Here is a 25,892-nt window from a genome sequence, read left to right as displayed (position 1 = left end):
AAGATAGTAATCAAGTATGGAGATAATAAACTAACATCAATCTGATTAAAATCAAATGTTTTTTTAGTTCCGTTTTCTTTCGTTTTCCATTCCGTATTTTATATTTGATGGGACTTTTTGAAATTGTTTACCGGTGTATCATGTTCCATACTGTGAAGAGCCAAATGAAAACAGGTGAGTTGGGTGGCCTAATGGTTAACGCATGCGCGTTGGATCACAAGGTCGGTCATTGAATCAAGTGATGTGGTTTCGATTCCCCGCTTGTACGTGGCAAGGTGTAGGGTCGCCTGTCCAACCTCGTGGGGTTCTCCTGGTCTTCCGGTTTTCTTCCACTGGCAAAGACTCATACGCGCAAGCGAATGATTGAAATAAAAATTGAACCATATGTTAGTCCCGAAATGGCCTACTTTGTGGTGGGTGGATGTTAAACCCATTAAATTTGAAAAAGGGGTCACTCCGTGTCTTTTAGGTTCCTAAAACAAATATCGCATACCTTTTTACTTGCTCTATGCTCGGATTTTTCGTCGACCGAAGAGCCAAATTGTCATGACGTATAGCTTGGGAAAGAAAGCGTGTGTTGGTCTGCAAAATACCCACAGCAGGTTCTTTGGTTCAATAAAAAGAGATCGAACATTGCTACTTGTTCCAATGCTGACCTTAGTGTAAGTAATTTATAAAATACCCAGTCAGCAAAACTGGCTGTTTATTAATAAATCGATAGAGTTGGCAATTTTACTTTCAAAACAAAATGATAAACATTCAAACTGCGTAGAGGTTTTTTTAACGCAGTGGTTAGACCGAGACCTTGCTTTATATATAATATTAGAAAAGTCAGTGTGTTTGGTGACGTTTGGTAATACGCCATTATAATATATTTTCATTAGCCGTGGTTATTATACACATATGTTGAACAGAACTAATTTTTCCTATCGGACTTACCATATATGCATAATTATATGTAAATATATTCACTTGACTGTCAGCTACGTATTACATAATACCTGTGAAGATTAGTTAATAATAGTGTTAAATATAACACGCCACGTACAGTGTGACTCCATTGAACCGTTAATAGTCTAATCTGGTTATTAAAGAAATTTGCAGGAAAATATATATATGCTTTGTGACTCATGACGTTATAAACCTATGCCCAGAGAGTAAATTTGTCCGCGTCTACTGTGTGTCGACTGCCTGTCAACCAGTCCTACCTGTATAGGTATATGATATACTAGTCCATGTTTGTGTACATACCGTTTGGATACGTGTAAATGACAAGAGTCGCGGTTCGATAAGAACGATGCACTGACAGCAGAGTTTATTTAGGATTATATTATTTCACAAAAAGCAAACAGATGACAATGGTTAGAAAGCGGGATTACTATTTAGTGCGTAAGTTTCATTAAATTATTTATGGGTTGTTTACTTATTAGCCGCAAGTATAGGTGACATGTCATTCATTATACTATATCAAAACCTGTTCAATGTTATACATGTACTGTGCTCGTTCTTATAGGTTTCAATTCTATGCATGATTTATATTTATCTAACCGAAAAAAGGTGCACTTTTTGAAGGCAAGAAACGCCTTAGGGTATTTCAGTTCAAGGTTAAGGACGTCTTGAGTCTATTTGATAAGGCCAACTTCAAGTTTGGTCGAAGGTCACACTGGACCTAGCCCAAATGCATACCCTAATCCTAACCTACAATCTCGCCAACATTCAGGTGCCCTAAACCTTATTTACATCTCAGCGACTTTGACAAAAATTAAGCTGGCCTTTACAAATAGATTCAGCCCAAACTGTACATTAAAGAAACCTTTTAAAGACTTTTCAACTTTCACGGATGATGCAATTCCAGAAAAAAGACAACATGATTCAGTGCATCCTATGTAATACTAAAACCTCCTTTTTTTGTTTCTTAAAAAATGGATGTTTGGGGCTATAACCCTAAGTAAATCGATTTATTATAAAATGTCCTCTGCATGGCTGACTACACTTTCGCTTACTTCCTCAATGGTATTGTGCTATTGCCTTATATATTTGAACGTCCTTTATGAACTTAGTTTTATCTTGGTCTCTTCGTGGTTTCGACTTATTTCTCTTGAATTTTGAGCTTTTGGTTAAACTTGTAATGTAGACGCTCCGATGGGATGAAAAACCAAGAAGACTTGACAGTTGGAATTCGATAAAACAGTAGGCCGTTGCGGCGCTGTCTGGGAAAAATTTGCCTCATGGTGCACTGCGTGGCGCATGCCCCGTCTTCATTAACCCAGTTGGTGCAGTAATGTGGGAAGTTAAACCCCATTTCATTTCATTATAAGCTTCTAATGAAGATTAAGATTAAATGATAATATTTTTTATCAATCAAAAAAATACATTTGTATGTGTTTCATTCTCTATAGCATGTACATATGAGGACAAAGTTAATCCTATTATAGTATTTGGATTAGATAAAAGTACTTAGCTTGTTTAACTTTGGTTCAGTTTGCGTTTTAAATACTAAGTACCCCTCTACATTTTAACTAAAAAAACAATTCGTCGATTTAACTGGATTACATGCTTTGCTAAAATGACTGTTTTTTTTTATAAATATTTAAAAACTGAACGAAAACTTTGGGTAAAAAACGTATTTATTGTATAAAAAATCACATCCTTATGCCCCACTGAGCTATACTGTGATAACCGTCAAACAGATATAAAGAGGTGTTTTGTTCTTAAACTATTTATCTATGGTAAATAAAAACTTACCATTAGCTTCCATTTTGGTATTTAATAACGATATTTAAGTAGTGTGTTCATAAGAACCAAAAAAACGGATTATTTTTTCTTTGACAGCTTACACAATAAGTGACGTTTTCAATAGTTGAATTCAATACAACTTTGCAAGTCAGTTTTGAGTTTAAATTCACACACAAAAATATTTTCTGAATCGCGAGACATAGTTGATAAAACCAGTTTTAGACTCACTGATATACTTGCCAATTTCGGAGCTGACGTCATATTCGTTGCAGACTTTAAGTAGGTGATTATGGGTTCCGTTTCTAAATCCAAGCCAAAAGCAAGGTTCCTTGGCAAACCGTGTCTACATTCTACCCCGTTGCATTGTCAATTCTGTTAGATCTGTTAATGTGTTCCTGCTTCGTTATTTAATTAACAGGAAATCAAGCACAAATATTGTTTTGTTGTATGCTATTAATAATACAAGACTGGTTTTGTTTCTGTTCTTTTATCTATAACAATGTCTTGTCATGCATCAGTCATTTTCAGTATATATACTCCACGACCTGTATAAAAACATATCGTACCTGTAAAACGTATACCCATGTCTTTGGCGTAATTTACATTATACATGTCAATCAAATTGACAGGGGAGCTATTACACCATGTTGAATTTGCTATCGGACTTTATTAATTTGAATAAATTTACCTTTCTATTATGTATTTGTCCGGGTGGGGGTGGTGTGAGATATTTGACCAGGATAAATCAATCATTGCAAAAATAATTAAAAGTGTACAACCTCTTTTATTTGGGTCAAATCAAAATTGATTGCGTTTTATGAGTAATATATTTTGTGAGATGACAACCAAATGAAAGAGGCGTTGGTCTTTAAGATATTGTCAAGTTTTGTATTAAAAAAAAGTTCCCCAAAACAAAACAACACATGATGATATTGAGAATATTGATCAATCTTTACATAAATCAAGGTATATTCATCAATAATATCCTGTATCTTTATTATGAATACTTTGACAGAAAGTTTCGATTGTGTATTTTATTATTAGAAATTTTGAAATCCCCCTTTATTACCATGTTAACATAAAGAGAGTCATTATTATAGATAATATATATGGTAATAATGTAATGGTTTTATAAAATCATTAAATATGTATACTAGTATATATGTATAGTATTGATTAGTGCCCGTAGTTATTAAATGTTAAATTTATGAAGCCATTGATATGCTGGTATGAACTCATTAAAATGGGGTGATATGTTCGTTTGTAAATATGTATTTGCATCTAATATCAATAGTTTGCAATTTATTCTTGATAAATATTCCACTAATCATAGTATATTAAATCATGACTTTCCTTATGTTTGCAACCACTGAATTATACCAGGCGATAAATATCCGACGGGCATTTCGAAACATTTGTATGGATCTCTTACTTTCTCCCCCCTCCCCCCACGTACCGAAACCAGCTTAACAGTCACTGTTAACGGTTGTATCCAAATTTCCAATCTGTTCAGACGGCCAAGATAGGCTTTCCCGAAGATAGGTGGAGTGTTTTTTATTGTTGTGGTTTTTTTTTTTAAAAGAAAACCCTGGTTTATTGCCCCACCTTCGCGTTCAGGCGACTAACTTAGGCTAGTATATCGCCAGCTTCTATAATCCCGCTTAACTTGACGGCACATTAATCAACAGTGTGTTTAAGTCATTCTGTTGTATGCATACGATCGAGTCACAATTTTGATTAAATCTTGAGTTATGGCCCTATGGGCTCCGATCATTCAATAACAGAGATAGAAAATTGTTAATGCTATGAAAGAGTTTAAGGGTGTAGATTACACAGCTGATAAAATGTTTTGATGACAAGGGAGGAAACGAGTCATGATGACCTGTCAAACATGATTTACATCATTTCCCTAGTTTGCAAACGTATGCTTAACCGTTGACCTTCCTGTGTACATGTTCATCTTTAATTAATAAAGTTGTAATTTGTTAGATCATCATTTCCCCACTTAAGTATGGACCTTGATGTTCGACCCTACAACTCGACACAACACCATCCAATACAACTGACAATTTGCTTATTGATTTGAATGTATTTTGAATTAGTGTTTATCGTAAAAATAGAAATCCGTCAGTAATGAGATGTAATTTAGGGGAAGTGTGAATAAAGGGTGATCGTTAAAAATGTGGAAGTAGATATCTATTTATTTTCACCCGTTCCAATAGTATTACTGCTTAGAAGGGAATAATAATAATGAAACAAATCGGCGTATCCAGAGGCAAACGGCAACCCGTTTTTATCGTTCGGTAAATTTATAACCTCCATCATTGAGATATAAAGGGTTTTGTTATAGAAGTCAGTTTACAAGACCCTAACCCTAACCCCAACCCAAACCCTAGCTAAACATTGATCCACCACGCACATGGGACACTCCACAAAAACATTTCAAGATATTATGGATAACCGAGCATAAAACATTCGCATCATACCATCTATACGCATATTCTGGAAGGTGGGTCTAAATGTACACATGGATGGCGTTTATAAATTTACCTAACGGTAAAAACGGTTTGCCTCCTTATAGGCTAATTTATTTGGTTATTATTATCTCCTTCTAGACTGTAATACTATTGGAACGGATGCACTTATTTTTTGCCTACATCATCCATTTGCTAGAAGCTTTGTTTTTGTGTCACTATGCAAGTGTTGCACTTAATTAAAGAATATTACAGTGGTGTTGTCAACCTGGCATTCCCAAGATAAAAATTAATGGTATTGTTTTTAGTAAATGGACCATTTTATTTTTATGTGTTGATATCAATTGTGTTACTATTCCTTCCAAGTGACGCCACGAACACAATCTTTAATTTAGTGTAGCATTTGGGCGGATACGTCTAGAAAGTTTTATAAAGTTGATTCCAGTAGCTCCCATCATTATCTTTATATCTGTGTTAGAATATCTTAATACGTGGACAATCACCTTTAAAACTTGCTTTGATTTCAATTTTGAAGAGTTGGTTAAAGGGCCACGTGCCAACATAAATGGTAGATATAAAACCAAAGGTACCCATACAAATATCATTCCAATGCATCAATCCGAACATAAGTTATACCCATTTTAACGTGCCATCTTTATGCATCTGTAAGTGTTTGAAACATATTTGATTTGTACCCTCTTACATCAAGAGATTATTTAACCTACTCAATAACTCGTTTAAACTTTATTTGTGTTTTATTTAAACAATCAATTTAATTTTTTCTCCCTTATACCACGTTGTTTCTAAATTGATGATTTTACTTTTCGATCAAATAAACTTCCTATTGTCATAATTTGTCAGATCTTTGTTATATGTATACTGGCAGATAGGGCACCATTTGACACGAGGTTTTCTTTAATGACATATTATGACACACTATTACCACTTTATCTTTGATGTTTTAACTAGAAAATTATACATTCTTGTGTAATAAGCTTAACTTGATACGTATTAAGACATATAGCTCTATATTATTATTGATTATACTGCTATTACATTGTTCACTCGTTTACTTTATCTTGATGTTTTAAACGTTTTTTTTTCTATTTTATCAGGATGTAAATAGTATTGTAGCTTATCTAATTTGATATATTTTTAATAGTGAAAGATTATACACAACCTTTGGGGTTTTTTTTGCCAGTGTCAGTGGAAAGGTATCTCAAATAAGGACCCATTTTAAACTTTATATACCTATACATGGCGAGATGTATAACACTCCCAAAATTCTTCTCCACTCACGCCGGGATTCGAACCTGGGATATTCTGTCGAGAGTTCAGGGGTCAGTTTCACGAAATTTTAACAAAGATAAAATCCAAATTTTAGTAATTTTATTAGATAATATTAGATTGATTTTAGTGCTTTGCCAATCAAAATGAAAGTATTTACTAAAATTTGGATTTTATCTTTAGTTAAGATTTCGAGAAACAGGGCCCTGTACCCTTATAATGTCCATGGTTAAGTGATGCGACGTGGTCCCCCTTGTCAGTGGTGCAGGACGGACGGCCTGACAAGGGACAACGTATAGTTGTTCGGATGACCATCTTCATTAGCCCAGTCGGAACAGAGCAGTAGGACATTAAAGGCTCAATACCACTCTTGTTGTAACTGAATAATATGTCCCAATCTTTATTCTGGTCAACAAATGGCACTATTTTACAATATTCCAATTAATTGATGATACAAATTTGATCTTAAGACACCTAATTTAAAAAATTGGAAAAATTTAACTAAATGATTTGAAAAGCCTGACGTAAAGCTTTTCAAATGTGACTTGGATTTAAAAATATTTTTGAACCCTCTGGACAAGTAAAATAGGATTTAATGGATAATTTACACAACAGGTAGGACACTTACACATCTAGTACTTAGAATAAGGCTATTTTTTATTTTCTGAAGCTGTCAAGCCAGCAAGAGTGTTATTGTCCCTTTAAACCCCATTTCATTTCATATTCGTAAAGTGATACATCTAGCTTATTGTAAAAAAAACTTTTTTTTTTTCCCAAAGAGAGTGGTCGTTCTTTGTAAATCTGACAACATTAAGCGGTATAAATCATAGCACCTATTCAGGTTGTTTGTATACTATTCACATCAAAAGTCATATGTTACCATGCCAGGTGCGAGAAATATTTAATATAATATAATTAATATACCTGTTTCATTGATGTATATACCCAGAAGACCTACACGTTGTCATGGTAGCCATTTGTACATCCTTGGCAGTCACTTTTGTCAATATTATATATTTACATTATCTCATTCAAAATCAACTGTTTAGTTCGACATCAGAGTGTACACACCTGATTATTACGTCATCAGTTTTTGAGGCGACTAAGGTCGAGCTGTTGATGTGTGTGTAAGTAAGCAGTGTTCATTTTACAAGGTTTGCAGACGACAAGTGAAGTAAGGTGGTGAACATCGTCAAGAAGACTGCTCGAGGCTGAATATCGACTGATTGAAGAAAACACTTGAAGTTATATGTGTTATACTCGATTTCACCCAAGGAATGTCCTTGTGCATGGAGTATGCATGCCCACACATTATCAACCAATAATTTTATGGGTGACGTTTTGATCTAGGTCAGAATTAAATGTATATTATAACCCAATTGTGTACATGGACTTGAAATGGTAGCACAACAGAAAAAAGACAATATTCACGACACGAGTTGGTATAATCTGTTAGATACCATTCCATCAAATTCTGGTATGTTTATTATTATTAATCGATAATCAATTGATTTAATCGTTTTCTTTTCCTTTACATTATTGTATTAAACCATACTTGAATTGAATAATCATCGACCTAAACTATAAAGCCCGCCCACGTTAAGCTTAAAGTACTCTCGATAACATTTTCCTCGATAACGTTTACCTCAATATGATATGCCTGTCTTTATTAGTTTTAAAGGGTAATTCAGGTCCAAGAAAGAATTTTATGTCCGCATTTATTGTAACACGAATGGGTCGCCGAACTTAAGGAAATTGAAACAAGTTTCATTCAAATAGCTAGCCATTCATAAATTGAATATATTACACTTCGATTTAAATAGCATTAAGACCTCCACTTCGGCTAAGGTACTAATTGAAGGTATATTATATTATGAATGATCTTATACATTGTATTGGCTGAATGAAGTATAATATTAAAAAAGGCAGACATATCGATCAAAACACATAATATACAGGAATAGATATTGAAATGATAACCTGTATTTGATATTAGCTCAAGGAGTAACTTCATGTACGTCGTGAGTATTTATTACACGGGGGTGGATGTGAACCATTGAACTTAATTCTACTCATAAACACAAACATGTTAGTTATTGGAAGTGTCTTCAAAAACCATAAAGAAACTTTTAGCCAATATCTGATATAAATTCAAGGCATAATGAATTATACTTCTTATTACTTCTAATATACCATCCATAGTATAAAGAAACTTACATGTTTTAATACTGGACCAGTTTATCAAGAAATCTGAATGCATAGAAAACATGTTTTTTAAATGAGATCGTGATAAAATTCGTCAACAAAATAATTATCTGTGTTATTCCTGACGATCGAGGACTTCAACTGTATTCTTAACTACATTCTTAGAATATTATTCTTTCATACTGTCTTTATTAGCTTTATTTTATACACGTATGTGTGATTATTCAATTGAAGTGTTTGATAGTGTCCCTCTTGTTGGCAATTCTAAGATAAGGCTGTGTTTAGTTAAGTAATCCTGTATATGTCTATAAGTAGTCCAATTCAAAAAAGAGTTGTTTTTCCTGTGGTGTGTCATATTATGATAAATATATTGAATTAAATATCCAAAATTTTGTTCAATAATTATTTAAACCAGGAAACCAGTGACCCGATTAGAAAATGAAGTTGGAAAAATGTGGTATATTACTCCAAAAATAATGGCTAATGGGCTACAGTGATGTAATTTAGAGGGATCGGGGTTTGGGTGGGTTTGTATTTCGCCTCGCCCCACCCCACTCACCCATTGACAGCGACGCCCATTGGTAATATGTTGAGTCATCTATCCATTAATATACTTATATGATTGTTTGAACCAAAAGATATAAGTACTAGTTAAACTGAAAGACGTGTGGGCTAATACGTAGCCCTGACTAACTCCTAATTAAATCGTTGGGTGTCAAATAGTGTCAAGATTGTTATTATTATATGGTATAAAAGTGATTATATGGTCAATAAGTCCTATTAATATAATAAACATATCTAATATTGACAGTTTATTGACATGACGGGTACTTCTTCTAACACAAGCACGTTAAAGCTTCCAATCAATCAAGAACAATTACTCTTAATATGAAGGACGTCTGGTTTCTATCATTTATAGTACAATGTGTCTTAGGTATTTGATATTTAGTTCTAGATTGAAATTGAATTCCATTTATGTTCGGCCATCGGACAGTCACTTTACAAGAATTGCAAGTCAGATGTTTGAAACTGTGTGACCCTTCATGCTCAGTTGAAATCATTAGTGAATCGTAATGACAGGTTCAATCATGTCTGATTATATGATGACACTGCCTCGGTTGAATCCATTATAATTTCACTACACCCTTTACATCATTTGCGAATTATAATACCACGACCGTGGTTAAATTATAACTGTCCCTTGTTTATGCCATAACTCCGGTTACATTTTGTGTAATCCAGAACCCTGGTTAAGTCCTGTTTGATCCAAATTGTCACTACCCTGGTTAAGTCCTGTTGGATCCGTAATGTCACTGAGGTTAAAGCCCGTTGGATCCATACAGTCACTACCCTGGGTTAGTTCATGTGCGACTTGTAATATCACTTTCCAAATTAGATCTTGTTTGATCCAGAAAGCACTTTCCGTTTCTTTGGGTAATTCATAAACCCTTCCCTGGTTAGATCATAAATGATTCATAATACTACTCCCCCTGGTTAAATCTTGTGTGACCTTTAATGCCATTACCCCTGGTTGCACTGTTTTTAAAGGAGAAGTATAGTCGTTCTGAATATATTGTTTATTATTAGTTTCCACATTGCCGAAACCGAACTGCAACTTATCCGTTTTTAATTTACAATTAATTATTTAGATGTCGGATGTGATTGTGACATCACCGAAATATACGTGCTCTTGCCTTCTATAATTTCACCCCCTAGACAATCCCCGCGTGATCCTGGTACTGAATTAAAATGGGGGTTTAACGTCCTACTTTCCTGCACCAACCGGGCTAATGAAGACGGGGATCATGCGGGTATGATCTTTAATAGTAAGTTCAGGAGGACCGCACTACACGCAAAACAAAATCTACAAGATAAACCTGCGGACAAGACAGAATATAGACATTGCAAAAAAATATACAAATATCAAATCAAATGTTGTATATGTGGTTAAATCCGGATTATAACCTCGGAAATCTCTTTGGTGCTGTCCTTTTTTGAGCGCCCCCTTTCTTTCCTGTACGTAAATAAGCCAGAAATTTCCATAGATTGTATTGCTAATCATATAGGTGGCCTTTAATAAATCTTTATAACCGCATATTTCAACTTAGAAACAACATATTTTATCGATTTCATATCGATCAGATAAAAATACAACCCCTAAGTTGTCCCATATGGAATTTATGGAATTTTCATTGCTGTTTACTTGAGGCTTTGGTTATTCATGGACACGACTACACTCTATATAAAACATTTGAACAACCCACGGTAAAAATTAAGGAGATTTAAAAGTGTTATGTTTTTGTAGCCCACGTATTTGGAATATTAATGTATATGTACACAGGTAAAAATTTTGTTTTATGGTTATATATAGCACCTGTATCGAGTACAAGATTTATTTTGAATTTATTTTTTAGAAAAATACTTTTATCATTAAAATTTGTTGATTCAAAACCATATATTATAGACCAATAAATTATCAGATTGAATCTTTATTGGCTGCATACGAAACTTACACTGTCTCTTGACAATTAGCTCCGCTTGAGAATAAAACACGAAGCTGGTTGGCCGACATTTTAATTCCTAAATTGACAGTTGTAGTCGAAAACACCAACTACCAAGCTCTTATAACATTTAATAAAATTGAAAACATTTATTTAGTCTTTGTGTGTATGAAAGATCTAAAACGGATTAGAACCGCATTACAGAATTGTATGTTAATTTGTGAATATGGTGATCCATTCTCAAAATCGATAGTTCTCTGCGTGTAGAATGTATTTGTTTCTCTTCTTATCAGGTAGATGCATTTCGACAAAGAGTAGGCGAAACCGTTGAAAACATGGAAATATTTGGCCTACTACACACAACATTGTTTATTCCAATCTTGATTCATTATCCATGTCCCTATCTTCATTACCCCGGTCGTTGCAGAAAAAAAGGACGTTAAACCCCACCGTGCCTGTTTGAAGGACACCCCCGCGTAACATAAATAAGGCTTATAGGACAACTGTCTAGTTACTGTACTCGCGGGCCAGTAAGGCAGGAAAATGGGTTTGTGGCCGTCTTAATTTTCTAAATTTTCTTGTGTAGAAAAGTAAAACGTTAAACTCTAGTCGATGTAAAGCACACCTTACTTTGTTCCGACTACAATACAGTTACACTTTATATAAATTTAATATAGGTCCATTGTCGTGATTTACCTATTGTGTTAAGTTGGTTTATATACAAGAATGTGTATGACACTGTAGGTTAATTGTATTTAAATGATATCATATTAGTATTTGTGAATATCATTTGTATGAATGATATCCTTAGCTGTTATGTCTTCTGTTCAGCCAGAAACTAGAGTAAACATTGTGTCTATATTGGTATGTTCACAGACAGAAATAGGTTAATGATTTCATTGAAATGAAAAATAATGTTGATCATTTGTGGTGTTATTAAGATAGTATGTGCAACCAAGTTGTAGTTTGACATGAGTTAACAAAAGTTTAAACTAAAGTTCATTCACTACTCTAAGCTGCCTCTTGTCTTTTATGGCGAGAATAGTCGATTATCTTTTCCATGTAGCCCATCGTTAGAATATTTATAAAAATAAGTTTTGCGGTTTCACAAGGGTAGCACCTTCGTGTACTGAAAAGCAAAGTGTTGCCTAGTCTTTCGGATGGGACGTAAAATATTGACTTTTACGTAAAATAAGCGTGATCAGATGGAATATGAAAACGCCGTTATTCAAGCAAAATTCTCCTCCCTGACATTACACGGGTGGCCGTAGAAAAAAAAATTTAGTCTCGAAATGAGAGAAGTAACGTTCTGACGTGACGTTAAACTCGACGTATAGCCTTTCATAGATTTGTCTTGATTGGAAGCTGTGGATGTTATAGAGTTGTCTCCCTTACAGTGTTTTGCCCGAGTCCTCTTCATTCAAGCGATCGGCATTCATTTACTTGAAGCAGTTGATATGGACTAAATTCTATTCCGAGTCACGTATTATCAATTGTCAGGGGGGTACATTCAGTGTATACAGATATTTAATTCTATGTGGACAATGTTATGTGGTCAGCCCAACACTGTAGTAATAAAACACTGACTTAACAATAAGAAGAAAGAAACGCGATCCGCCTATAAAGTTAATCAAATACGTAGGGGCCGAAATCTCTTTGAGTCCTAAAGTTAAGCTGATATATTATAAATAACTTGTGTTATAGTGTGTTTGTGTATATGGCAGTCATTCAAATAATAAAGGTTTGTGTTATTGTGATCCGTTGGTTGAGTACGGTCAAGGGTTGAATTGGTAGTCTTTAAACTAACTGTGTCGATCTCCACCGAGGGTTCTTTGCTTTATTGATTCAATTTATTTACAACGTAAATAGTAATTGTTACTGTTCACTTCAATAATGACGCTTTTGTAAGCGGAAAAATTGCAGTTGACCATCTAAATAGATCTGAATGGGCTTACTTGGTGATTTAGTTATTGGCAGTTTTTGTTATTGAAAATTTTAGAATCTTATTGATAATATAAATTCCACTTCTAAGACTAATGGAAGTTCGGAAGGCTATCACTTGGAATTTTAAGCCAAACAGAAGTTACCAAGCTTATAATTGGACGTTCTATTCGATGTTCACTTTTTTTTGATCACATCATTGTTGTTGGTATATATGAAAGGATTCGGTTTTTTTGCTAATAGTAAGTAACCTCGTGAAATGTTAAACATTCTACGCGTAAGATATCAAAAGGTCTGTTGTACAACTATTTTATTTGTTGGAGCAAGATTCGAGTTTTGGGGTTAATTTTGATGAAATCGACAGAGATACGAAGATATCAATCACATAAATCAGTATATTCGATATAAAATATTAGTTCACTAAAGACGCGGGTCAAGTTAAAAGTGTCCATGTTAAGAGAGAGAGAGAGAAATGGGGTTTAACGTTCACTCGACACAAACTAGGTCATTTCGGGACTAACATATGGTTTAATTTTATTTCAATAATTCGCTTGCGCATAGGGGTCTTTAGCAGTGGGAGGAAACCGGAGGACCCGGAGAAAACCCACGAGGTTGGACAGGCGACCCTACTCCTTGTCACGTACAACCGGGGATTCGAAACCACGCCAGTCGACTCAATGACAGACTTTATGGTACAGCGCGCGCACGCTAACCATTCAGCCATCCAACCCCCCCTGCCCATGTTAAAGATGTAGACATAAGTTGTTTTTATCGTTCGTTACGTCCACTTCTACTAAGGGTGATATCGTAGACAAGTTGCTCTTATAACGTAGCAATCCATTTATATGTCAAACCACGAGGGATTAACTGAAAGAGGGCTATTAGCAAAACCATGCTCGATTTGTTAAGTTTCATCTGGACAACGTTATTAATGTAATCACCACTAATCATTAATTAGTAACCGTCCACGTTGATCGATTGTCTAGGAGTCAACTGGGGTCATTTCCACAGTTAGTGTATTGCTCGTGACAATAACTATAGTAGTTTTATACTTTACATTCATTATATTATTAGTAATATACTAATTGATTAGCCCTTTTGCCCTTTATGAATTTAAATACGGCATCAGGGCTATCGCACACATCTTCTGGTACATAAATATGTGGTCAAAGGGGAAACAACTCCTCTATGTTCGACATTGAAATAATTAAACACGTCCTTTTTATGGAAATTTGCGGAACTAGACGAGTAGTACATATTGCGTATCCGCTATATTTGTGATCGGCTGTTGTTCTTTAATAAATACTACCATTGTTTGGCGTATTACTTGTTTGGACAGAACTAATATGTAGAAGAAATCAATTTAATTTGGCAGAATGTCGTGGAGACGAGGGGAAGTTCCGGGTTGTAAAGTAAACACGCGAGGTCTTTAATCTAGCTTGTTAGGAGATAAACATTCATTGAAACCTTTGTCAAACAAATAGGTGATACAAGCTAACACTACCCCATTACACCAAGGCTCGCCTGTCCTTTATGTGAACAAATTTAGCATTTGTGCGACTTTAAATTATTTGAAACCCATTTTTAAAGTTAACATGTCAGGTTGATATTGATAAATGGTGCCAAAAAGTCCTCGCAACATAGGCTTGTGAAATCTGAAAAACGGTTTGATATCTGTTTTGTGTCCGCGAAATCAATCTTTGTCCTCTGCACTTGTCGTATTGAGACGCTTTTATCGTTTAACATCTCATCGATTTGGTAGCTCACGGTTTCGTATTTCAGATTGAGGTCTTGTCAAAATTTGCTGGTAGCAGAATGCAACACTGGTGAATATTCTTCAAGTGTTATCGCGAGACAATGACATTCTCTCCTATATCGAACATTCGTCTTATAAATAGATGAATCTTCTGTAGTGATCGAATACACTAGACAAAACAGATGTTGGTGACAGTATACATTTTTCAATTCCAGAGTTTTGGCATATTTTACCTTCCCTTTCTAGTTTTAGAAAAATAATAAATAGCCCGAGATCAGTTCTTATTTGCTGTTCTGCGACATTTTTTTTTCAATCCGTAACTTATAGTTATCGTAAAATTCTCAATTCGTCATCTTTGAAATAAGACAAGATAATAGTGGACCATTATGCATGACAGCCGGACAATTAGTCTCGATTGCGCCAGCTTAAATCGACGAATATTTGTCATGATCGAAACGGAGAAAATCTGTGCAAAGAGTGATTGAGACTAAAGGACAATTTCTACATTGATTGACTGAACGACGCACATCATTAGATGAGATATTATGGAATCTGCTGTCATGTAAAAAATATGGCACTGGTGCCATTGTATTATATGATTAGAAATTTGGCCCTTTACAATCGGTTATTATTATCTGTTATGTACGTATTCCCGCGTTAGTTTCCATTTGATTAACGGAGCTCAAATTATTAACTGAACAGAAATATAAACACGAATACTTGTAGTTAAATTCCAATTTTGATATCGCTAACACTAATGGCGTATTGGGGGATATGGAGAGTTCTAAGAACGCAAAACAAGTGTGACAAATCTTCTTCCATCTGCTAGTAGCTGACAAAATCTAAAATATGTGGCATTCTTTCTGCAGACTTTCTCTATAACTATGGTAACGTAACTATGAGGTACTATGGTGTAAGTAAGATTTGGATTAAGGTTAATGGAACTCATGAACCGTGAATATGGGTTATTGGGTTACGTTCATATATAAACTCTTCTGATAGGTTACACCATTTCTTACGGTTTGTGGATCCAAATGAAGTTATTATACACTCTAGGAGATTCATTAATTTTGAGTACCAAGTATTTATTTTGGAAAATGGAAATCATTGATACATCGCGTTTTAGCCTGTCTTTTTTCCAACCTTTGTGCCTGGAGGGGTTGATTTTTCAGGAGTAATTTCAGTTCGTATACCTTAAGAAGAAATTTCACAGTTTTCATATCCGGTGTCTGTAACAAATTAACAATTTTAAGAATGTCTAAGCACACAAACTCGGGGTCTTACTGACCGGAAATGCCCACTGCCCCGCCGGCAACATCTGGTAGCCATCTTGAAAGTATCTGACCAGTTTGAGATATTAGCACGTGTAGACATTAATGACCATTTGTTCAGTTATGTTTAGTGTATATGATGGCTACCGGACGTGTAAATAGCCGTAAACATTGTTGACATTTTGCTAGAGATCTGAGTTATTGGTGCGATATATAAAATGTTGGGCTTATGTTGGTAATTTATTGAAGAAACACTCACAGTACCCTTACAAGCACACCCTCAAAACGCCAAACATCTAGTTATTTCATCTCTTAGATGACTTAGGAGGTTGGGTGACCGAATGGTTAACGCTTGTGTGTTGTATCAAAAGGTCTGTCATTGAGTCAAGTGGAGTGGTTGTACGTGATAAGGAGTAGGGTCGCCTGTCCAACCTCGTGGGTTTCCTCCGAGCTCCTCAGTTTCCTCCCACTGCTAAAGACCCCTACGCGCAAGCGAATAATTGAAATAAATTTGAAACATATGTTAGTCCCTAATTTGCGTCGAGTAGACGTTAAAAATTCTACAGATGTTATGTTGCCACCTTGCTTTCCCTAAGATGGTTAGCCGACTCCAGAACGATATTTCATTTCTGTCCACGGTCATAGATCTCAAGTATCCGCGCTGTAGATCAAAGCCTGTTTTCTATATATGTAAATCAATGGTGCGATCCCACATTGTATGTGACAAAGAGTAAGGACACCTTCCTAACCACATGCGTTTTTCTGTAGGAATAACCCACTACCCGAAATATATATAATCTTTTGGCAGTGATTTTATGATGTATAACGTAATAGGTGAAATGCTAAACATGATTTTCAAGTGAAAGTTGAGAGACTATCATGAAATCTTGACAGATTCCTTAATAACCTTTATACAATTTTGACGCAGGATTTATAGATGATCGATTTGGGCGCCATTGGTGAACTCAATTTCACAGTTTATTTACATCATTTAAGATTATACATCCAATTATGGATCAGTGAGAAGGGTCTACACATCACAGACTCGTTTCCCAATAGTGTTTGATTTTGCCTAAATATACTAAATAAAGAAGTAGTATGATGTTTATTAATCCTAACTAGTTCTTTATTCATTTCTACCAATAGCCTGTTGTAGACAAGTCTTTTGATTACACGCCATTTTCTTCATGCCAGGTCAAGATAAGACAATCGTTTGATACATGCAAATCTTCCCGGGAACCAAAACAACGCATTATAACTCAGTGGGATCTACTTCATGTGCACATGTTGGAAATCACGCCACCTTTTGTGAATTACAAATTATTCGTCTCCCACAAGGAAGATAAATTTATCAACAACTTTTTGTACAGAATATTGTTGTACGTTATATTGTGTAATGTCAGGTTAGCTACTGGGATGAGAAATCGTTACTGACAGTGTAAATTTATTTCGAGTAAGAAGACTCGTGTAGTTTTTGTCACTAGTAACTAAATGACTGAAACTCGTAATGGGCTGTATTGATTTCTAGAACACATAGCTCTTACTGTCCTAATTTGACCTAGACTCAATATTATACCCCTTCTGTAAATACGAGTTAATAATGATATTTAAGAATTTCGAATCTCTATTGAAAATAGGCCACTGCAGTATAGGCTACATCTGACCACCAACTCGAAATTTTTCTGAAAAAAAGACAGAATATTTATATTCCTATTTTATAGCAAATGTCATATAATAATCTGCGCACAAACTATGTAGAAAAATGATAAGTTTCCATTGACGTCTGACACATCACTAGGTATCGTCTGCTGCATCACTAGGTATCGTCTGCTCCATGTGCTACCAACAGCGATGGCATGATGACAGAAACAGATGTATGAGATGGGTAGCCACACTCAAGATTCCTAAATTCGAACAAAATAATATTTTCCTATGTCTGTTGAAATGATATGTAACCTCGATATGTTTCGTTTCCTATTAGTACCCATTTAATGATGCCTGAAATTTTTGATTTCAAATTATTTATGATCTTCGTCATTGGTATGGTCTCGGTGAATGTAAGTAATGCATACATATTATTAACTATAGAATAGATCTATGTGGATGATCAAGAAAAAGTTGTAAAATACTGTTGAGTATTTTTACGCCGTAGAGTGGATGAACACATATTTATATGTAATGCCGTTTGGCCTTTTATTTTATATTGTCGGTTTATCGACCAGAAAGTCAGATACATATCTCGTGCTTTGAATATCATGAAACATTTTGTAATTGGATTTTAGCCCAGTTACGATTTTACAATGGATGAAAAATATTTTATTACAAATGATCTTTGTTCCTTCTAGTATCATGATAACAGAAGTGGTTTAACATCGACCGTGTATCCGTAATACCAATATTTAAACTCGGAACCGTGTCAAAAGATGGCAATGTCTGAAATTGATATTCTGATATCATAGAATCCCTTACTTCATGTTATACTCGTGTTGCTCAAAGCTGGAAATATTACACCCTAACTTGTTGCATTAAAGGTCTAATCACTCTATAATTTATTCGTTAACTTTACATACACCAGTACAAAGGGGATTATTCCCTTGCTGGTAGGTTCACGTAGGTATTGATTCCACATTCGGAATATATAGTTGGCTTGAGAGCGATTGAGGCTTGGGGGAATCTAAAAGTGACGTCGTACTTACTCCTCTAGGAACACTTAATATTACTTTGCCATTTATAATGTACACGTTCCGTGGTAAAGCCCTCGTACTGTTATTACACTAATTTGTCAATTTGTGTTTGAAATCTGGCAACGTTTGAGATCGATCGTATTCTATTTCATTCACACCTATTATCTCTCGTTACTAAAACAGAGATTATGGTTTCATTACAACACCCATTAAAATACTGTGTTTTAGAGTTTCTATTAGGTTTGAGCTAATAAAACAAATGGGTAAAGATTTATTAAATGTACGAAGATCGTAAATTCTCTTTGTAAAAGAAAAGCAGGGGATTTTTTTTTTTAGAAGGACAGTGAGTTTTACGATATTGATATTGTTTAAGATGCTAATATAAGAGATAGAACGACACAAGTGCAATTTCAGATTTAGCTGTCTTAATTCTACAAGAAATGGGTTGGCCTTTTCTCAGTTGTGTATATCATTAAATATAAACTTTCAGCCCAGTGAAGTACTGTGGTGTCTTAATACAATTGTGCCTGGAGATTTGGGTAGGTTTTGTAAATTTGGCTTTATAATTCAGCATGGATGTTTACATTCCGAACTTGCCTGTTTCACTTCAAGACATGGTGCTGTTTACATATTCGTCTCGTGTAATTCAATGACTGGTTTTATATGTGAAATGATATATTATTATCATATCTTATACATTTTCCGGTAAAATTGGATGATCGAAAAGAAAGTTGATCACAATCATAATATAATGTAGCTTCGTGAGAAAAATAAACTTGTCCGCAAATGACCGCAATTGATATCGCAGACGAACGTTTTTATCTGCATGAAACTCCAGTTCGCCAAATTTGAGGCCGGTCATCTACATGTAAGATTAGGCACCAGTCCAGGATGATGATTTACAAACTGAACATCCCGGAGACCGGCGATGACTTGATAGATCGAAAGATTGCTCCTTTCGGCGACTACCCGATCAGAAAGGGAAATGTTGGAAATGTCTTAAAATGAAGATAAGGCCCGGTCCCACTGCACTTACGGATGCAAAGAGGACGTAAAACGGGGAAAAAATGTGCCCTCCGTTTGAAAACGCCATGCATCCGTTGTGTACTCATTGCATACGTGTTTCATACGCTCTATCCATCGAGCATCCGTTCACTTTGATTTCATCCGCACAAAATGTTTTGAGCTGCACAAAACTTTTATAACGGATGAACTTTCTGCCGTGTACGATGTAAATGCGCGACATATACGAGCACCAAACGTTCCATGTCCGTTATCATCCGTTAAACGTCCACTGTATCCTCGCTTCATCCTCTGAGCATCCTCGCAACTGACATCCGCTCCAGCTGAAAACGGAAAGAGGGAGGAAAGATAAGGTACATGGAACGTCTATACATCGTTAGTAGCACGGAAATAGAAAGGATGTAAGCGTATGCATCTCGTATATAAAGTTTTCAAAACGGACAAAGCGTTTGTATCTGGGATGTATCTGGTATATTGAAGGATGTCTGGAGTTTGCCGGAGCTGTCATCCACTTCCATCCGCTAGGCTTCCAATGAACATCCATTTAACTTTCCCGCTACATAATTCCCACGTTCGTTCTTTTCCGTTCAGTTTTCGCAAATTTTCGTCAATTTTGTCCATTTCTGGAGCGGATAAAAACGGATGGAGCCACCCCCGAAAGTTTGCTCGTCCGCCGTGTCCTTTTTGCATACGTTTTGTGTCCATCGGCCACTGGGACCGGGCCTTTAGGTTGTAGAAGAATGGACAAATCCTAAATTATTCATCATATGAATAATGCGATGTATTAAATTGTTGAAATTTCGGACGGACCCTTTATAACAATATTAACATTGGGTAAAGTAGACCTTGAAAAAAATCAAATTGGAACTGTGGTCGTCAGATGGACATTGTCCCATTCGAAACTAAGTTGTGGAGCACGAGAAGAACCAACTCCTGACGAACTCTCCCCGCTGTTCGAAAATACAAATGGCTTAATCGTCTAAAATTGACTGGTCGATTGTGAAAGGTCTTGATCATCTACGGCCTAGTTAGCTTCACGTTCGGCAATCAATTGACCACCGGTCAGTTACCAATCAACTGAAGAGCTAGATAGAAGGATGACAAATATTTATTGATATAATTACCTCTATTAGTATTCATTGGCTTGCGGTAGACGAGCGATCAATGCAAGGCTAAAGGCTTATTACGCTAATATACACTTTACATGTAATAATCCAATAAATTATCCACATAGGATATTACTTCATGCCATTATTCTTATCGGTAATTGAATTATAACAGACTATGTGCTTATAGGCATGCTGTGTTTAAGTTTTAATTGTGGTCCTCGGTCATTGAATAATAACTTGATAATGATTATGGTAGCCTCTGGTTAATAACCGGGGATTGAATCGGGCAAACCTGGAAATGTAGTCCACGTAATGTTTTTTGATCGATTATATATCTTGGGTATGTGTAAATTCAGAATCCGGATGATGCCATCGGACTATACCTGCTGTTTGAGTCTCGCATATCGAAAGGCAATGTATGTAACAGAAGTATAAGCAATGCCGGATTTAGCTAAAGAGAGACCCTAGTCAATTTCACACACGAGACCTTTCAGAATTCCCCACCCAACAGTGCGTTAAGACAGGCTAATGTCAGTGTCAAAAATTGTAATACCTTGGCCGGGGGCACCCTAGATGTTTAGGCCTTAGTCTTTGGTCCGGCACTGAGCGTACGAAACGTAATTGATTTTGTTGATTGTTCAAGTAACCGTTTAATACGTCGCTTTCTACCCTGAATATAACTCGATTATAAGAGGCATCTGATGTTTAACCTCTGCTGTCTCTAAGGAAATAATAAACACTGAACTAAATTATTGATCATATTTTCAATAATTAGAGTTTAGAAGCACTGACTGACTGTCTTTCTTGAGTTCTCTTTTTAAGTAAACAGATAAACATTTTCGTCTATGTCTGTGTGTTCTTTGTATTGCGTTGCTGTAATGTTTATTAAATTGTGAATTGTTGGTTCGTTTAATATCAATAAATAAGCCTATTTAAGCAGAGGACTAACAGTTGCAAATCTGACAGCTCCAGTGTATTGACAACATCACGTGATGCGAATGTTTACAACACCGCACGTGGAGTGAGGAGAATCCGACGACCAAACGGCTTCAGTTTACTGGCAGTCAGATGTAAAGTGTGAGTAAAAACTGGAGCGTATAGTAGCAGACGATAACTAGTAGTAGGGAGTTGTGGCGTGTTGGTCTCGGTGCCAGGATAACAATAGAAAGTTGTGCTTCCAGGAATATAATTCACTTTACAAGCATGGATCATGAAAATACAATTTGTCCCCCGGCATTGCCCGAGGAGGTGGATTTACCAGATCCGGAGATCTTACTACCAGACGAACCCTTACCCGAACCTATTAAAGACGAAGAAGTTGTAGAAGTTGAAACCGCTAAGGAAGGTAGAGCGATATTTTCATTATTCTTGTCAGATCATCCTTGAAAGCCTCCAAACATCTGTTAATTTATAGAAAAAAATAAATTAGCTCAACCTAAATTTGACCCCATTAAAATTTATTACGTTGTTTTAAAACCATTAAACACGAAAACTAAGTAAAGAAATTTGTTTTCGCTTTCCGTCTTTTTGCATAATTTATACCGCAGCTAAATTAAACAGACAAATGTTAATAACAAAACATAAAGACAAGGAACAAAGATATCTAAATCTAGACTGTCAAGAAACAACTGCTGTAGAGCTTCTCTCGTAAACATCAAACGATTCGTTTACAGTACATGATTACTGGAGAATTCAACCTACTTCACGGCATCGTGCATAATTTATTCACCGTTTCCAAAACAAAAGTTCCGGGCGGCTTTTCTGTACTGTGTCGAGGCTTGTTATTTTAAACTCCTGTTTGTTTATCTCAACAGTTAAGACCCGTATTAAATTTCAAATTATTACATATGTAGAAGGCCTTTTCTGCATCTTTATCTGATTCGATGTTATGTTTACAAGACGACGCCTTGTTCATTGGGTTGAACGTACTGCCACTAGAAGCAATTTTATCACAAATATAGAATATGTGAATGCAAATGCTGAATTCTGATGTGGGGTTAACTTCGATAGTGGTTTATTTTACAAGCTATTTATGGCATTTCAGGCTTATTATGTGCGTGTGTTATCAGGGAACCCAGAGCGCCGAGATTGTTTGATGTAAATGTCAATTTATCCACAACGCAGCCTTCATCATCTCGCCGCTATAAGAATCGAGATAATGTTCACGATTAACCTCTCGTAGTATAGGAATGCGCGTTTAATACACTGTCATGACAGACTACTGCAGGCAGCAGTGTTCATTAGAATTTGATAACTTGAAGGGTTCTAATCAGCACACAGAATGGTAATCGAGCAACTATCACAGTAGGTTTATATTAACACTGACGACTCGTAATGCTTTCAAAGTGGTCATTACGTACATATGTCAGCTTATAAAATGTCTTTAATCTGGTCAAGGTCTTTTGAAATCGATGTGTGGGCCGTTTTTGAATTTCATCTAAATCAGCGTTTAAATAATTAATGTCTTCATAAACGTTACTGAAAATAAAATTGTTTTCTTGGGAGTTGTTATTCTTACTTTCAAAATATAGAAATAACTGTCCACCTACGTGAAGTTTACAATTGACACTTGGAAAACATAACAAACTTTGTTTAGTCTCACACTAGAGTTATTCTCTCTTTCACAAAGATAACCGCTGAAACTTTTTTATATGTTTTTTTAAATGCCATTTGTGGTAATGTACATATACCAGGCAGTTAATATTAAAACAATAATCTAGCTACCTTTTCTCGCTTAATTTGTTTACATCTGGAAGTTGTCAATTTACTGAACAGCATTTATCTGCCACAAGATAAGATTACTAAATTAGCACTGGCCATCTATAAATATCATAAATGCAGTACTCATCAGAACCATCAATGGGAGTTGTCATTTACTAACTTTACATACAAACTTTATATGCATCATATTACTAAATCCACACTGATCATGCACTACCATAAATATCGGAATTGCGATACTCGTCATGTAATTTTGTGGAGGTGTTACGGTAACACATGATTGACTGAACATCTGTATGGTCAATTGCCTAAAAGTTGCCAATTAATTTACTTACAAAGTTTATATCTATGCACATAATATTACTAAACAAACCTCGACCAAGCACTTCTATAAATGCAATAATTTCAAATTCTTATCTGGCACAATGAAGATTACTAAATTATAACATTGAGCATGTACAATTGTCGATATCGCCAACGTCAGAATCATCAATTATTTAGTACCCTTTCAGAACTAAAAAAGTATGATTTGTATGGGTTGGGTTTTTTTTGTGTTTTTTTTAATGAACAATTGAAAGCATGTATGTTTTTTTTAACCGGAACAGGCAGCCTTATTAAGGTTTTTAGATCCCTAATTGTGTACTCTGTGTACTCTCACAAATATTTACATGTACATAATCATTTAAAATGTATTTGAAAGAATTATGTTATCTCTTTTGGTCGTCCATTTTTGTGAACAATCCGATTATCTGGCACTGTTAAAACAACAATGTTCTTTCAACATGATATACTGGATGCACATGAATAGGTATTGACAAATAACTTAAACAGCCGATGTCACTCACTCAACACAAAGAAAGTGCATAAAGATCAACTGGGTTCACACTATATAAATATTTACATTAATCTGTAGTAGGAACGAATGGTACCAATGGTGCCCAACATGCCGATTGTAAACCAGATAGAGTAGAAATCTTGAACCATGAGGAGTCGGTATAATGGCAGAACGTTAGCTTATCTCGTGAGAATATCTCATTTGCATATCATATACCACAGCCATTCCAGCAATCAGTGTGCACCATCAGTGTGCAACCAGCATGTTGCAACCACTAGTTCTTTTTATAAGAATAATTGCGTTATTTTCTTCCGTTGGGACGAGAATAGGCAGCAGCCATAGCTATATTGAAATTAATGCTTATTTCTGTAATCAAGAACACGGGAATGCTGTTTATTCAATTGATTTTGTCATTGTAAACGTGTTTGGATTTTATTCTTATTTATGGTTTCAAGTTTTTTAATGATGCGCTACTTGATTTGATCACTGCTGGGCAAATCTTGGTGTAATTACGGAGTAAACTGAAAATAGTGTTAATCTCTATGCTTAGATAAAATGAGACGCATTTAGGGACATATTTAAGTTGTGAAATCTACTTCTATATGCCTTATAAGAAGTAGTATATCCGTATAAGTGTTTTTAATTAAAAAGCATGGACCTGTTGATCCGTGATTATAAATCTTCCAGGGATTATACACTATTAGATTATCATTAAACGGCTACAAAGCCCCATGACATCCTTGTATAATTTCTACGCAGAAACCCGTCTAGGGGGTTCGGGTTCTTTTGTGTTATTTCTACATTTACACTTCCTCTTCTTGTATGCTTGTATGATTTTTGCATGCTTGTACTCTTAACTTTTTTCTTTTTTTTCAAGTAGGCGTGGCTTAAATCTTTATTGTAGTCTTATATAGAAGATTCGATTTCAGTTTGTGATTGTCAAGCAGCAGGTTTCTATGTTAATGTTGGGGCTACATATTGGTTCTTCAGAATCTGGCGCAGATTTTACAAGGAAACTACAAATAGAAGATTTTTAAGAGGTCGATTAATCTAATCACGAGAGAGATACCGATAAGTTTTTATTCCTCCGCGTAGTCGATAACATTTTTTCTTATCTAACCGACTTATATGGTAAAATATCAAGCAATGCTGTATCAACTGTCAATTTCTCTCGAGAATGTTAGGTCCCCTTTTGTCCAAAGTGGCATGCGGTCTCGAAGTGTTATAGTAACGAACCTGTAACTCGTATTTATTAGACAAGATCATCAGCAGGTCTAAACTAAAATCTCTGTATCTGCTTCAGATCATGGCTCGGGATTCACGCGATTCTCATTTCCAGATCCACGTGG

At 35.4% G+C, this 25,892-nt stretch overlaps 1 protein-coding gene across 7 annotated transcripts in view; it reads left to right on the top strand.

Moving 5' to 3' along the window:
* LOC126831174 (uncharacterized) overlaps positions 1–25,892 on the top strand; it is a 112,291-nt gene that overhangs the window by 57,050 nt on the left and 29,349 nt on the right. Inside the window, exon 1 of one of the 7 annotated variants that reach the window (XM_050561879.2) lies at positions 1,201–1,389. The exons of 4 other annotated variants lie outside the window; for them this stretch is intronic. In XM_050561879.2, coding sequence (XP_050417836.1) covers positions 1,353–1,389 — 37 coding nt within the window. In that variant the 5' untranslated portion in view covers positions 1,201–1,352. Of the gene's footprint in view, positions 1–1,200; positions 1,390–7,609; positions 7,975–21,950; positions 22,333–25,892 lie in introns of those variants that run through there. 2 more of the 7 variants (XM_050561878.2, XM_050561875.2) reach the window with 2 other exon arrangements.

This window comes from Patella vulgata, chromosome 8 (assembly GCF_932274485.2).
Source record: "Patella vulgata chromosome 8, xgPatVulg1.2, whole genome shotgun sequence".
Taxonomy (NCBI): Eukaryota; Metazoa; Mollusca; class Gastropoda; family Patellidae; genus Patella; species Patella vulgata.
The sequence above is the reverse complement of the archived record's forward strand: the minus strand, read 5'-3'. Positions and strand labels throughout refer to the sequence as shown.